At 38.1% G+C, this 14,896-nt stretch overlaps 1 protein-coding gene across 3 annotated transcripts in view; it reads right to left on the bottom strand.

Annotated features, from left to right (window-relative positions):
• LOC129726161 (diacylglycerol kinase 1) overlaps nt 1-14,896 on the bottom strand; it is a 247,884-nt gene that overhangs the window by 18,061 nt on the left and 214,927 nt on the right. For 2 of the 3 annotated variants that reach the window (XR_008728257.1, XM_055682855.1), the window contains exons 12-15: nt 3,616-3,744; nt 3,035-3,246; nt 629-769; nt 63-560 (exon numbers count right to left, since the gene is read on the bottom strand). Coding sequence is in view for 2 of the 3 variants with exons in the window: in XM_055682855.1 (XP_055538830.1) it covers nt 63-560; nt 629-769; nt 3,035-3,246; nt 3,616-3,744 (980 nt within the window). In the remaining variant the exon portion in view is untranslated. The remainder of the gene's footprint in view (nt 1-62; nt 561-628; nt 770-3,034; nt 3,247-3,615; nt 3,745-14,896) is intronic. The other variant, XM_055682856.1, reaches the window with a different exon arrangement.

Below are 14,896 nucleotides of genomic sequence, written 5' to 3'. Positions count from 1 at the left end.
AAAGGAAAAGAAAAACTCAATTACATAACCGTTTTGTCGGGGCTGTCGTCTAAGCAAACGACCTGTAGTACCTCATGGGTAGGTATCAACGGAGGTTCTTCGTTGGTGATGGGATAATTTTTAACCTCGATGCTCCACCGGTCCAGCATTACCACCGTAGACCGCTGGATTTTATCTAAGATTTTGGGAATACTTTCGCCCTCGTATCCTCCACCCCACCGGAGGCATCGGGCAAGATCATTCCCCGTTCCTAGCGGTATGACCCCGATGGACGGTTGGCACTGCAGCTCAATCGAATCCATCGCCTCGAGCACCCAACCGACCGTTCCATCGCCACCGCAGCATATCACCTTAAAATTCGGAACATCTTTAAACATCGTGAGACCCTCTAGGGGGCCACCTTTCGACAGGTCGTACACTTGTCGCGGATTTAGCAGGTACTGGAATTTTCGCAGGATTCGGTCTCCCTGTCGGCCTCCACTTTTCGGATTGATGAACACCAACAGAGGGCAGGTGTTTGCGGTGGCTGTGATTTGAAAGTGTATCGTTGATGGTATGCTCTGAAAAGATAAAAAATCAACCTTCATTCGAAAAAAATAAACTTTGCTACGGTTCTGTGGCTGCTGACCTTCCCCCGGCTGGTGGTGAAATTGATTGACTTCTGTCGATCCAACACGGCCGGACAGATGGCAGTGGGCGGAAGTACCACGTTGGCAAACTCGCCCAGACTGCATTCCGCCTTCACCAGGGATGCACATTTGTTGTGAAGCTAAAGCATAATAATAAAAAAGAAAATGGAATTAAATATGTACCACGATAATTTTCCCTTTTATGTGCATCGTGAAAGCTCATTTTCAAGCGCTCGGTTATGCAATGACTAATTGGATTAATCAGTAGCGCAGAATAATGCAGCAGCCATAACGGTATAACGATCGGCTTATTATGAGCTTCAAATTATAGGTGATTTACACACCGGCTGCGGATCATTTGATTGCTCCATTTGCTTATTTATTGTGTGTGTTTCATCAAATGCTGCGGTACGATTGCTCGTTGGGGGTATTTGCATTTGATGAATTAATGGCTTTTGCGTTGCATTGCGTCAGGATATGAGTGCAACCGGTTGAACGTGAACAATGAAGCATTTGTATAGGTACCATAAATTTATTATCCACTGCGGTAGCATTATATTGTTAATGGGTCATAATTCGTGAAACGGATCACTAATAATCGCGATGTCTAATTTTTTCAAATAAGTATTAAAAACTTCAAGAGTTTCACTCGGCAAGTTGATTTTCCAATTTTTATTGAATTTGAGTAAATTTACAAGTTGTTATTGTCATTTGAAATTTAGGTCAAAATTGTTTTTAAATAGACAAAGCTTTAAAAATATTGCATCGAATTTGATGAAATTTTCACAGCAGATGCATCCTGAGTTGTAGTTTACGAAAATATTTTTTTTGAAGAAAAAAATATTTTTTCAATAGTAACTATTTAAAACAATATGTTGAAAATCTATGTTCTGGGGCACTGAAAAATCTGGAAAAAATACCAAGTATTTTTTAAGAAATTTCGAAACTGCCCTGAAAATTTCGCGGTGGTGATATTTTTTGATCAAAAGATATGGGCCTTCAAAGTTGGTGCCGCAACGCATTTTTCAAGCGAGAAATGCTCCTAAACCAAGTTTTCTTTGGTTCTCATACCAAAAAGTGCACCATAATGGCTAAAAGTAATAGCACGGGCGATCTCAACCCGCTGATGCGTTCTGTACGGTTGTCCCCTAACTAAATTTTCATTATTTTTTTAGTAAAATGTGTAGGTAGGTTTGCGAGTTGTAAGGGGCATAAAATATACTGTCTTCATCATTAAATTGGGTAACAGACTAAGCATATTTTGACTATTTTGCGACTAAAAATCATTTCTAACAAACTATTTTTACAAACCTTACAGAGTTTTTGCATATAACTGAAACTGGGATTGTCAATAGTAGTACTGCTCACTCGCTTCTCGCTTGAAAATGCGCTTGGCACCAACTTTGAAGGCCCATATCTTTTGATCAAAAAATATCACCACCGCGAAATTTTCAGGGCAGTTTCGAAATTTCGTCAAAAATACTTGTGATTTTTTTCAGATTTTTCAGTGCCCCAGAACATAGAATTTCAACATATTGTTTTAAATAGTTACTATTGAAAAAAATTCTCCAAAAAAAATATTTTCGTAAACTACAACTTAAGATGCATCTGCTGTGAAAATTTCATCAAATTCGATGCAATATTTTTAAAGCTATGTCTGTTTAAAAACAATTTTGACCTAAATTTAAAATGACAATAACAACTTTTAAACTTACTCAAATTCAATAAAAATTGGAAAATCAACTTATCGAGTGAAACTCTTGAAGTTTTTAATACTTATTTGAAAAAATTAGACATCGCGAGTTTTAGTGATCCGTTTCACGAATTCTGACCCTAATATCAGTTTGTTTTGACCCCAGTTCAATATCGCGGGACCACTGAACAACGGTATTGTTGCTGAGTCTAATTAGATCGAAATAATTTTCATTGTGCATTATTTGAAAAGTCTATAAATTCGGTATAATAATGGTAATTTTAATAAAAACATTCAGCTGATAATGTTAATATTATTAACCCTTAAGGGTCTGAATAGAAAAAAATTGAATTTAGTATCGATATTGGCACCCGAAGGGTGGATAAATCTGTTGCTACCCGAAGCCCAAAACCATTTTCGTTTCCAATCGGTTACAATCGGAAACGGATCATGAAACATCTACTATGATCACAAACAAATGTCACAGGAGATTATTTATCGTACCGGAAAGACACCCGTTTACTCCCAACCATCTTACTCTCACATCGATTGTACACACATCTCCTGCGCTTTCGATATTTGTCAAGGTAGCCCAACGTAAACGAACGGATTTGTCCGACAAGCGTAAAACCAACAAAAATCCTGACGGACAAACCGTAGCTGCACAGAAGCCATCTGTCGCCACGCGTGACTTCCGGGAATGTCCACTTACCATCATGCGGCACCAGCGACAAGTTAATCCAGTAATGCCGTTATAAGCTTTGATTCGTTTCCGACATTTGGAACACCGACCGTAGCAGTTGCCTTCGACCCAGTGATGCTGAAAGGTTGAAGTGGTTTTCGATTTTTTCGACTTGACGTAGGTGGCAATGCAGGAAGCTGGAGCCCGCTGGACGCACCGCTCGTGAACCGTGTATTTGCACACTGTAGATTTCCCGTGTCCCATGTCCACGTGGATCGGCAAACAAATCGATTGGTTGTTCGGCCCGTGGGTGGTCGAATTTCGCGTCCAGTTTGCAATGGAAAGATCGTAATGGTATGTTATGTAATGGATAATTATATCGTTTACGTTGGATGACAGTTTTGCCCGGCGGGCTGAAGCTTTGTTAATGCAGTATTTTACTGACGTGCAATTTATGGAATCTTGTGATTCCGCTGTTTTCAAATTTTACTGACATGAGCACCAAATATAGTGTTCGATATGCGCTATCATCATGCTTGACTTTTGGGAAGACCAATAGTGACTGTCATTGCCAGGTAAATATGATAATAGAAGCATATAAATATACTTACGCACACAGCAGAGGCCCTTCTTGCCGAGACCCACCAGCATGTTGAGGCACATATTGCAGTAAGCTGGCTTGCTAAAGTGTTTCAGACGCCACACGTGGTAACCATCCTCCTTCAGCGTATTGTCGACACCTGTTCCGGACATCCCAGGCAGCCCAGATGAGTGCATGAAAATTTAAAAACAAGTGATGTGTAGATAAATTTCGACACATGACAATATTTCTTTGCTTCAGTGCGTAGTATTTGATGATTTTTTAAGAATGTCGAAATGCTCGGATAATGTGCAAACATAGGCTGTTTCATCTGTTGAATGTTTCATATCATAATCTTTACGGAGTTTCAAATGGAATTTGTGGTTGGACATCCACACAGTATATGTCATTAACGGACGAAGAAAAATTGTAAAAGAGTGGGAAATGGTAAATCAAAAAAAAAAAAAACATTCATAAAATCTTAAGCCTTGTTAATTACATTTTACTCGGCAGAAAAATGTTATTTATGATAGTTAAGATCTAAAATGTATAATTAGTTCATCCCGCCCATCTCTATTGATGACTTCACAAGCTCAGATGTGTTAGAGCAAATCATTAGTTTTTGAAGTAGAATACTTCTCTCAGGAAGTTCGGCTACATAGGGATGTGAAATGAAAATCTAAAACCGAAAAAAGTGAAAAATATGTCCAATTTCAAATGCTAATAAATCGGTTAGTATTCGATAGATTTCCTTCGTTCTTGCAGCAATAGATTGGAAAATCTTCTAAGATTCTTCCCAAAATAAGATAATTGTAATTTTATTATTCACACTATTGTACTATTGAAAATAGTCAAGCCTTGTCAAAACGAAAAATTCGACCTCTGATTGGTCGTTATATGCTTGCTTCCCAAGCACGGTCGACAGGACCATATACCTTGCAATTGAAAACATGCTATTTGGCCTATATAAGAGCCTGCTTCAGCCGGAGCCGCTCATAATAGTTCTAGACAGCGACAACAGCAGTTGTCCTTCCTTAGCAGCAGCACTAGCCCTGTGGTTGGTCACCACGTCTCAGGAGCAGCGCGGTTTTTCTCAGCGTGTGTCGCCAGACAGCCATTATTCCCCCCGTGTTGGGGCAGCATGAAGATTGCCATCAGGAAATCCAATTTTGGAAATCAAAATGCCTTTTTGAAGGCAAATAAACAAGTCATTGAAAGTTTATAATTTTTGTCAACGCAAGCAAGTATTCTGTGTTGCATCCTAGCAATTCAAATTTGTCGCACCCGTCTAATTTACCGAATGTGAAATAGCTTCCACAGTGCATGTTGTCCGTGTATCTTAATTCCCCCAATGTTAGGGCAGCTCAAAGGTTGTAATTAGCAACCGATTTTGAACAGCAAAATGCTTTTTTGAAGGCAAATAAAAAATTATTGAAGGTTAATAATTTTCTGGCATCAACACAAGCAGACATTCTGTGCGGGATGCAATCAAATTCTGTTGTAGTTGTCTAATTTTCACTTTATTTAGTAAACCCCCCACTGTAGGGGCAGCGCAAAGGCTGCGATTAGCATAACCGACATTGAATAATTAACTGCCCTGTTAGTACGCATTCACAAAAGCAGTTAGTTCGACTATGCAGAGCTAATATGTAGTCGATTCAATCAATCAGCATAAACAGAATTTCGTCGTCTCCCAGCTACCAAGTTGCAACATGATGCAACACGCACCAGCGAGCTAACGAAATCGCTTGATGTTACAAACCGCAATAAGATGCGGGTTAAAACCGTCGCGTGTGTGAGAGCACCATCGGTGTTTATTCGCTGGATACACTATCTACTGTCTACTGAACGCAATAATCTGCTTACGTGCGACACGGGGAGGGGAACATTTTCTTCAACCAAGCTGCACAACACGACACAAAACATGTTATTTTGTTGCTTCAATGAGAGTGCTATTGGTCCGGCTCGACAAGAAATCATTTTTGTGCATCCGTGCTACGAAACTGAGGAAAAACTTTAGAAACTGAAAAAAGAGGTGGAGCTTATCAAATGATCGCTCTGAGCCGGAATGAAGTCACACATATTTTTCAAGTTATATCATTTCACCACGTACGTAAAATAATTCATTCCTATTTTCATCCCTATATAAGAGCCTGTTTTAGTCGAAGCCGCTCATAATAGTTCTGAACAGCGACGACAGCAGTCCTCTCTTAGCAGCAGCGGGAGCGAGCGGTGGGTACCATCGATAGCGGATAGCGGCCACAACTGTGGCATGGCTGCGGATAGCGTTGCAGTTGCTCAGCAGTTGGGCCAGCGTATAGCGGCCACAACTGTGGCATGGCTATGCATAGCGTAGCTGTTGCAGCGGGTATATCAGCATCGATAGTAGCAGGGTCAGCTGATGCAACGACACTCCCTTCACTAAAATGCTGTTTCAGTGTGGTAGCGGGAAGCATCAGCAGCAGGCTTGCATGAAGTGAATACATCAGCCAGAAACTTTCTCTAAGGCCTCTGCTATAGTAGACGCGAAAAGCGGCGTGAACCGATTCGCTCGGCCGTAGGTTGATGTACAGCTATCAGTAGAGCTGTACATTAACCTACAGCTGAGCGAATCGGTTCGCGTCGCTTTTCGCGTCTATTATGGCAGAGGCCTAATGGGAAAGTTTTATCATTTTGTTCAGAAGAATATTATTGTCGGTAATATTACAGAGATGCGATTGCGTAAATCCGATTTTGAATTGAACAATTGTTCTTTTGAGAACAAATAAAACACTTATTTGAAGAGTTAATAGCTTTTGGTACCAATAGCAGTATAGTGACAGCCTTCGGGTTATACTTAGACGCGCCTCATTTTTCGTTGTTGATATTCCCCACATGAAACGACGCGCTTTCGTATGATAGCGGTGGTATTAGCGGTAGATGCATTTGCCAGCAAGCCGTGTCTAGTTTTCAATGTTAAAAACACCTTTCTCACTGTGTTGACCGTGCGCCTTAGTCCTCACTATCAAGGTAACACAGAGATGTAAGATAAACACTACATCCTATGATAAATTGAACAATTGTCCTTATAAGGACAACAAATGAATTAATGAAGATTTAATTTTGAATTAGAATACTTCTCTCAGGAAGTTCGGCTACATAGGGATGTGAAATGAAAATCTAAAACAGAAAAAAGTGAGAAAAATTTCAAATGCTAATAAATCGGTTAGTTTTCGATGGATTTCCTTCGTTTTTGCAGCAATCGATTAGAAAATCTTCTAAGATTTCTACCAAATGCATGAAATTGCAATTTTATCATTCGAACTATTGTACTATTAAAAACTCTTAAGCCTTGTAAAAACACAAAATTCGACCTCTGATTGGTCGTTATACCGCGCTTTCCCAAGCACGGTCGGCAGAGTTATGGACCTAGTAAATTGGGAATGCATCATTTGGCCTATATAAGAGCTTCATCAGGTAATAAACAAACATTTCATCGGATATTAAATTGAACAACTGAAATTTGAAGAACACAAATGATTATTTGGAAAGTTAATATTTTCTCGTTTTGCGCTATAATCCAAAGTTAATTATCTTCATCTACATGCATACTTTGATTATTATTACGTGTTTGCGTCGCTTAGTGTTTGGCTACGGTCATGCAGAACGCAAATAACGGCGCGATGCGATTCGGCAAGACGAAATCTGTTGAAATGTATAGCTCTACTTCGCCTTAAAAAGAGCTGTACATTTCACCACGGTAAGGCGAATCGCATCGCGCCGGCATTCGCGTTCTGCATAACCGTAGCCTTTGTTCCGTTCCCGTTTAATGATGTCGTATTATATGTGCATATTACAATTCGGCAGCACTTCAACGTCTCATTTGCACAAAATTTAAAAATATTCAATGAACTTCATTCAAAATATCAGACAAAAAGAAATTACAATACTACCAACTGACACGCAAGCAGCCGGGTTATCTTTCTTGTAAAAGTATTCTACTTCAACCTTGCGGTCGTGGCTTTGCATACAACCTTCTTGTGATTTTTGTTTCAGCTAAGACAGCAGTCAACTATTTCCTTAATGAAAAGGTATGATTAAAATTAAAACTTCCAAAGAAAGTTCGTGAAGTTAAACAAAAATACTTTTGAAACATTTCATCAGCGAGTGAAATATTTCACCGAGTAATGTACTGTTGCTCTGAAAATTTATACCTAATTTTGTTTACATAATAAATGTCTAGTCAAAAAAGGTGTCGAAAGAACAGGTGCGAAAAGTAATTGTGTGCGGTCGCGATGCAAATCCGGGTCTCTCCATCAGAAAGCTTGCTAAGAAGCTTGGTTTACTTTGTGAATGACGCTAACTTTCGTGCCTACCTGAAAGCATCGACAAGGAATGAACTCGTATAAGGTGAACACTGTGCCAAACCGCAACGATAAGCAGAATTTGTCGACGAAAACACGCGCTCATAAGTTTTAGCGTTAATATCTGACAAAATTTTCCTGCGTCACGATGGTTGAGATGAAACTTACGTTCTGGAAGACTTCAAATAGCTTCCAGGCCAGTCTTTTTAAACCGCCATAGACCGGAATGTGTATCTCACGACGAAGAAAAAGGCTAAGTTTCTTCACAACATATTTAGTTTGGCATGCCATATGCAGCTGTGAACGAGCAAGTAAAAGTTTCATTACTGCGAAAACGAGGAATAAAGAAATTTACCATGAACAACGCCTGCAGAAGCGATTATTACTATTCCTACTCAGTAAGTCACTAACTCACTACACTAAGAATGTTTTAGAATGCTACGAAGCGGATATGTTGTACCGAGAAAGCTGCTCGGAGTTACGTCGAAAACAAGTAATTCGGTTGCAGAGAGGGACAGACCCTCATGGCAGGGATAAACTCAAAGTTCGTCAATTCATTATGCAACCCAATTAGGTAGTGGCTATATGATTCTTTACAATTAACGACTTCATAAATGTATAAAAATTATAACCTGAATGAAACTAGTGTCATGATTGTTTTTGAAATATGTCTTCAGATTTTGGACGAACAAGCCTTATATAGCATACAAAGAACTAATGTATAAACGAGCAAAAATCCGTTTTTTACCAAATTTAATAAAATCATCCGATAATGTTTGAGTTTTAATGACATTCGAAGACCTGAAACTCGAGATTTCCTTCACTCATCAGAGAAAAAGTGAACGTCAAATTAAGTTGCTACAAAAATTCAGAATTGCTTCAAGAACGTGTTGGTGGCCCTGAGAAGGACCGGCTGTAATTTATACTTGTTCTCGTGCTAGATGGCAGCAGAAAACAGAAATGCAGCTCTTACGCCATTGCATGTTAAAACAAAACGGTTATAGTTTGGACATCACAGCAGAATTTCGACCTTCATACTCATGTCTACCAACGGCAATATCAAACACGCAACAACCTGCTTCCATTCGAACGAGAGTATTGTCTCCTGTCAAACCGCAACACGACACGATACAATGTTATTTTGTTACCTTTATGAGAGTTCTATCGGTCTGGCTCGACAGAATGTCCACAAGAAATCATTTTTGTACTGTGACAAACTATGCAGAAGATAGCTCTAAAGCAGAATGAAATGAGAATTATTTTTCATACATTAGTATTGCGACACACAAAATAAATTTTTTCGAACGTTGAAGAATGGTATAACTGGAAATAAAGGAGTGACAAATTTGATTTTTATTAGAGAGCCTTTAACCTGAGGGGTCATTCAGCTCTTCCACCGGCTATACTGAACGTCCACAAGAAATCATTTTTTGTGCATCCGTATTACGAAACTGGAACAAACTGTGGGAATTTGAAATAAAGGCGGGGCTATTCAGATGATAGCTCTAAACTAGAAAAAAATGAGATTCATCATCTCAGAGCGGATATCGCACGCGATCATGAAGCATTTATGAGTTGATTAATACAATTTCTTTTAATTTTTTTTTCAACAGAGTCAACTTAAGCACATCGATTAGTGCGCTTTTGACGTAGAATTACGTCTTACGGCATCATATATAGGGGTATAAATTGTAAAACCGAAAACATCGAAAGCGTCACGAAAACTGCTCACTTCATACGAAAAAATATACCCCTTCACACCATTAAATTGATAAACCCCAATCGAGAGTATTTCCAAACCTATTGCAAAAAAAAAAAAAATTATTGATATACGACAGGCTATCGTAATTCTACGTTAACCCTGCGGTCGTGTCTTATAAACAACCTCTTCAACTATTCGCCTTGGATTCTATAAATGATTTTTGATGTATTTCGATGTAAAAATAAATTTCTCCGAGTTTAGGCCTATTTCACCTTAAGGGACAACAATGGCGCAATGTTGAATTTTTGAGAAATTGAAAATTTTTAATGCTTTTTGGACGCCATTTTTTTGAAGGCTGATACCGAAATTCTAAGAGTTCAACAGCATTTTCTTACCCATCTTCAAAAATAACAGATCTTAAATCAGACAACAACCGACTTCAATACGGTGATTCTACGAAAACAATGTTGGCATGATTAAATATTTTTCTCAGAGCAAAATAATATCAAGTGTGTACTGGTTATTGGTAACAGTTTACCACTACAACTTAGATTCGTCTAATAACTCTCATACGCACCCACACCAAATCAAACCGTTAAGAAATAGTAGACTATGGAAGAAGACGCAAAACCAATAACGCAGGAAAATTAATTACCACTCGAAGATAAATTGTCACGAAAGTGCACGAATAAGTAATAGCTAGAAAAAGTGTTATTTTCTACAGTACATCGCATAAAAGTAGATACGCATGCAGTAAGTACAGTTTGTTAGGAAACGATTTGAAGAAAACCAGTTTTAAGAAAAGTATATCTTTCACACGTAGCTTTTGTAGATTTGTTGACTTAATCAGTCCGTGTATAGAAGCAAAAATGTTTGTTCCTTAATCCGACAGTTTCGGTAACTTTATTTGTGGTTTGCGAATGGCGTTCTTCTTTGGTGCATATGTGTCTATCCATATGCACTATACTGTAAAATAGCTTACAGTTTTTTCTAGCACTTTAAAACTTCGTGGAGCGGTAATCGATTATTCAGAGCTATTGATTATGCGTCTTCTTCTGTAGTTTACTGTTTCTTGACAAGAATTGCTACAATTATGATAATTCACCCTTGACCTAACTCTCCAAACTGACCTAAGCATGTTATTTGTACGGCTTAGTAGCTCTTTGAATTCGTTGTGTTTTATTACAAACCCACACAAACGCACCCACACAAAACAAACCCACACAAACACAAACGCACATAAACACGCACCTACAATGTTACAATGTTACTACTCCACAAATGGGCAAAGATGATTAAAGAATTGAAAAAAAAAATCATACTCATTTTATTCAAAGTTTTCGCCGATAAAATATTTTGAAACGACTTTTTTTTAAGAGCTTAGATTCTAAACTAACTTTTGGTGAAAAGTACCCCGCGGTGCATTAGGGTTGCATAATATGCTTTAGTATAAGGAATTACCCACCAAGACGATTGCATACTTTGGAAATGATTAAAAAACTAAGAACTTGGGTTCCTCATGATTTGAACCCAGGTACCATGGAATGGAGTGAAATTGATCAATTTTTATAACAATTTCCAATTAACTAGCTTCATGTACATTTTTCCCAAAATAGTATAATTTTAAAACAAGTACTGGTATGTGCTCCAGTAAACCTCTATGGCAATTGGTGAAATTTCTATCGTCTACTTCATGAAATAAATTCGATAATTCTATAAGGTACTATGAGGTAAATTGGGGTGAAATTGATCACCATTGGAATCCATACATTCTTTTGGCAATGTGCTTTTTTTCGATATGCTAAAGATAAATGATGATTTCTCTACTGAAAAAAGTCATTTACAGCTAGTTTGAAAACGAAAATAACGATATTTCAAGTTCAAACTTGTTTATTTTGGTTCACGAGCTGCTTGTTGCTAAATTTGCTCATATTTGATCGTCGTCAGACCGATTTCAATTCGGTTTGTTGCAAAAGCTCAAAAACTAGTTCTGAAATTAAATCTTCGTGGTTTCCTGTGAGTTCAACAGCATTTCTTCAAAGGTATGGAATGATCATTGTTGAAAATTACATTTTTTGAGCTTTTATCAAACTTCACTTACTTCTCCAAATTTAACGTAATTAACCCTCAACTAAGATTACTTTAAGTAAATTCAATACTTTTTTTGTTATTTGGAAATTTGTTTGATCAAATTTGATTGAGCTTTTCTTATGTGAAGAAAAATTTGATTGAGCTTTGACTGAGTTAGAAGAATATTTCGAAAATATGAAAAATTGCACCGGGCATGCAAGGGTTAACTTTGACAGGTATGTGAATCATGCAAAAGTTGCGTTTAAGGACATGTTAACATTGCGTAGTGTTGTAAGAGAAATATATTTTGATTAGTATTTTTTATCACGAATTTTCAGGTGATCAATTTCACCCCACTGATCAATTTCACCCTATTCCACGGTACATTGAGCGTCGTTTTTCAGTTTGTAAACGATTGCTTCAGCGACAAAAAGGAAGAGTTTTCTCCATTGCATTGTGACGGGTGATAAAAAATGTATTCATTACAGTACCCCAGAGAAAACAAAACAATGAGGATTGCTTCTACGTCGTAATCTCGGTCAAATACACAAGCTGCGAAAGTTATGCTGTGTATTTGGTGTGACCAGGTCGGAGTTATTTATTATGAGCTGTTGAAACCGATTTGAATCATCATTGTGGAACCACTTCAGTTGACTGCGCAAAATACGGCTCGAAAAAGTGATGCTACCACATGACAATGCTCGGCCTCATACTACCAAAGCCGTTAAAATTTACAAAGTAATGCTCAAATCGGAAGTACTGTCACATCCGCCATATTCCCTTGTTTCGATCATAGCACTTGGTCTGACTGATCAGCAGTTCGTTCTGCTCTGCCAGAAAAAAAAAAGATAAAGCTGTAGCTAGCGATGGGCGTAATTGTTTTCCATTTTCATTAAAAAAAACCCAACGAGAACTCAGTTGCGCCTTTTATAGTTATAATGTTCAAAGTGCATAATTTTGTTTGAAACTTTTAGAGTAACAAAACTAGCTTTATTTAAAAATTAACAAAATTTTGTAAAAGTTGTATTCGGAAATTTCAAAAATCTGAATGGATTGGAGTGTATTTTAATTCGAAAATTTAGATTTTAGTTTTGAATGAAGTGTTTAAGTCGTGCGTATTCTATGTTGTCAACTATCTTATTTTTAACTAATTTATTATTAGGTGCTTCAATTTAAATTTTATTAACTTATTTATTATTAGGTGCTTAAATTTAAATATTCATTTTTTTTATTGATAAAACTACCTCAAAAACTGAAAAATTGATTACTAGAGAAGTTATTAATACTAATTTACTGCAACACAAACATATAACCTTAACAGTAAACAACAGTGTAACCGTATTCCATTTTCGGAATCCGAACTAGAATTAGAAATCGTGGAAACGTCGGTCAACATGAGCAGGCAGATGATCTACTCAAAACAAACAGCAAGAACTGACAATTAGAAGTGTTCCGCTCCGTTGCGAAATGTGTTGTTACGATGTTGCAGCGGTGCACGTGACTGCATACTCAGCAGAAAATCTTGCCTCCCATTGTGCAAACCACATTCACAAACCAACCGATGAATATGCTCTAATCAGTTGAATCAATATCCCTGCAGGCACAATCCGGTAATCCCACTCGAACATAAACGGGCGATGCTGTAGAACTCAATCAATCACTGCAATCAAGACAGTTGTGTGTGCACTATGGATCGCCAACTTCAGCTGCAGCTCTTTGAGAAAAGAGACCGCTTATCTATACACTTAGCTTAATTGTAGTCCCACGGACCGATTCGCGTGTGAGCCACCAACTCATTCATTTGCTATACAGCAGAAAATTTAGTGATTGCTAATCTCACTCTGACATTTATCCCAGCGTAACAAATGAAATTTTCAAATTGATACGGATCAACTTTAGCCCGCAAAGTCATCAATCAACTACAGCGGTCGAAAGCACTATAACCGCGACTGCCATATCGCTCCGACATATAATATATGGTGTACCCTGTGGGTGGCGTTTTCTGGACTCTGTCCAAAAACAGTTCCATTTCCAATTAAATGAGTTACATTCATTTGTCGTTTCAAAAGTTAGTCGGCACCGTATCAAAAACCATCAAGTTAGTTTTCTTAGGACACGTACGTACCGAATCTCTCCACGCGATGGATGGCTTACCATTCAAGGTAAAACACCACTACCACTAATGACGGTGTGGTGATGTGACACCGCAATCTAAAACGCTATATTTACCTTCGGAATATATCTTTTGCCGCCCACACGGTTAGCTAGGGGAAAATAGGATTGAGTCGTTGTCCTTTTTCCGCTCTCCGTTCCTCCCCAGGGCGAACAGCAGTATTATTCGGAACGAGAAAATGAAATGAACACTCCTCTGTCTGCTGACAGATGTCGAACGATAATATAGCATTCATCAAGTTGGTGTGATTTCGTAAAACCTACATCCTACATCTCTGCAGAATCAGCTTTCGTTTCACTCGATGCAGCCCGAATCCTTTGTCGATGGTTTATTGGTAGGCCATTTGTAGGGCTAAATATAGCCCAGTGACGATGATTCCGACACTGTACGGATTCGAACAAAAGGATGAGGCGTGGAATTGCTTTTCGTATGGAGGCAGCAGATAGATATATACACAGTTAACATACCTACATTTCATTTATGGCTTTCGCAATCAAAAAATAGCAATCATACAAATATTTGTAATCCATTTCATGGAAGTATTCATTTGTATCAAAGCTCAATGGTAAGTTACATCCATTGCATTCATGTTTTCACGATAAAATTGCATTGCTGCCGCTGCAACACACAATGATCCACAGTATTTAATTGAAAATAGTCATCCCAAAGTGAGCAGAGCAACAAAATCCATACTCGTGCCTAACCATTTGCGGATGGTCGTGCTCCGGTGTGGACAGGTCACAGGAGTGTGAATTTGCATAATAAATGATGCTTCGGGCCTGGCTTCCGATGCGTTTCGTTTTTAGTCAACCCGAAAAGGGGTTGGCAACAAAACTATCCGTCCTACATGAAAATGTTATTTGAGTATAAATCCAAAATTTTCTATATGGGTTGCAACGCTGAGTCAGACAGCACTCCCTCTGTCGGACGTAACTTATTTATCTTACGACATTTTAGTTTGAATCAAATTTAAAATTTGAAAAATATTTTCATCAAAATTGTAATTTCTCGAAAATTAAAGCAG

Source organism: Wyeomyia smithii, chromosome 2 (genome assembly GCF_029784165.1).
Source record: "Wyeomyia smithii strain HCP4-BCI-WySm-NY-G18 chromosome 2, ASM2978416v1, whole genome shotgun sequence".
Lineage (NCBI taxonomy): Eukaryota > Metazoa > Arthropoda > Insecta > Diptera > Culicidae > Wyeomyia > Wyeomyia smithii.
Note: the sequence above shows the minus strand (reverse complement) of the source record. Positions and strands in the feature narration are given on the sequence as shown.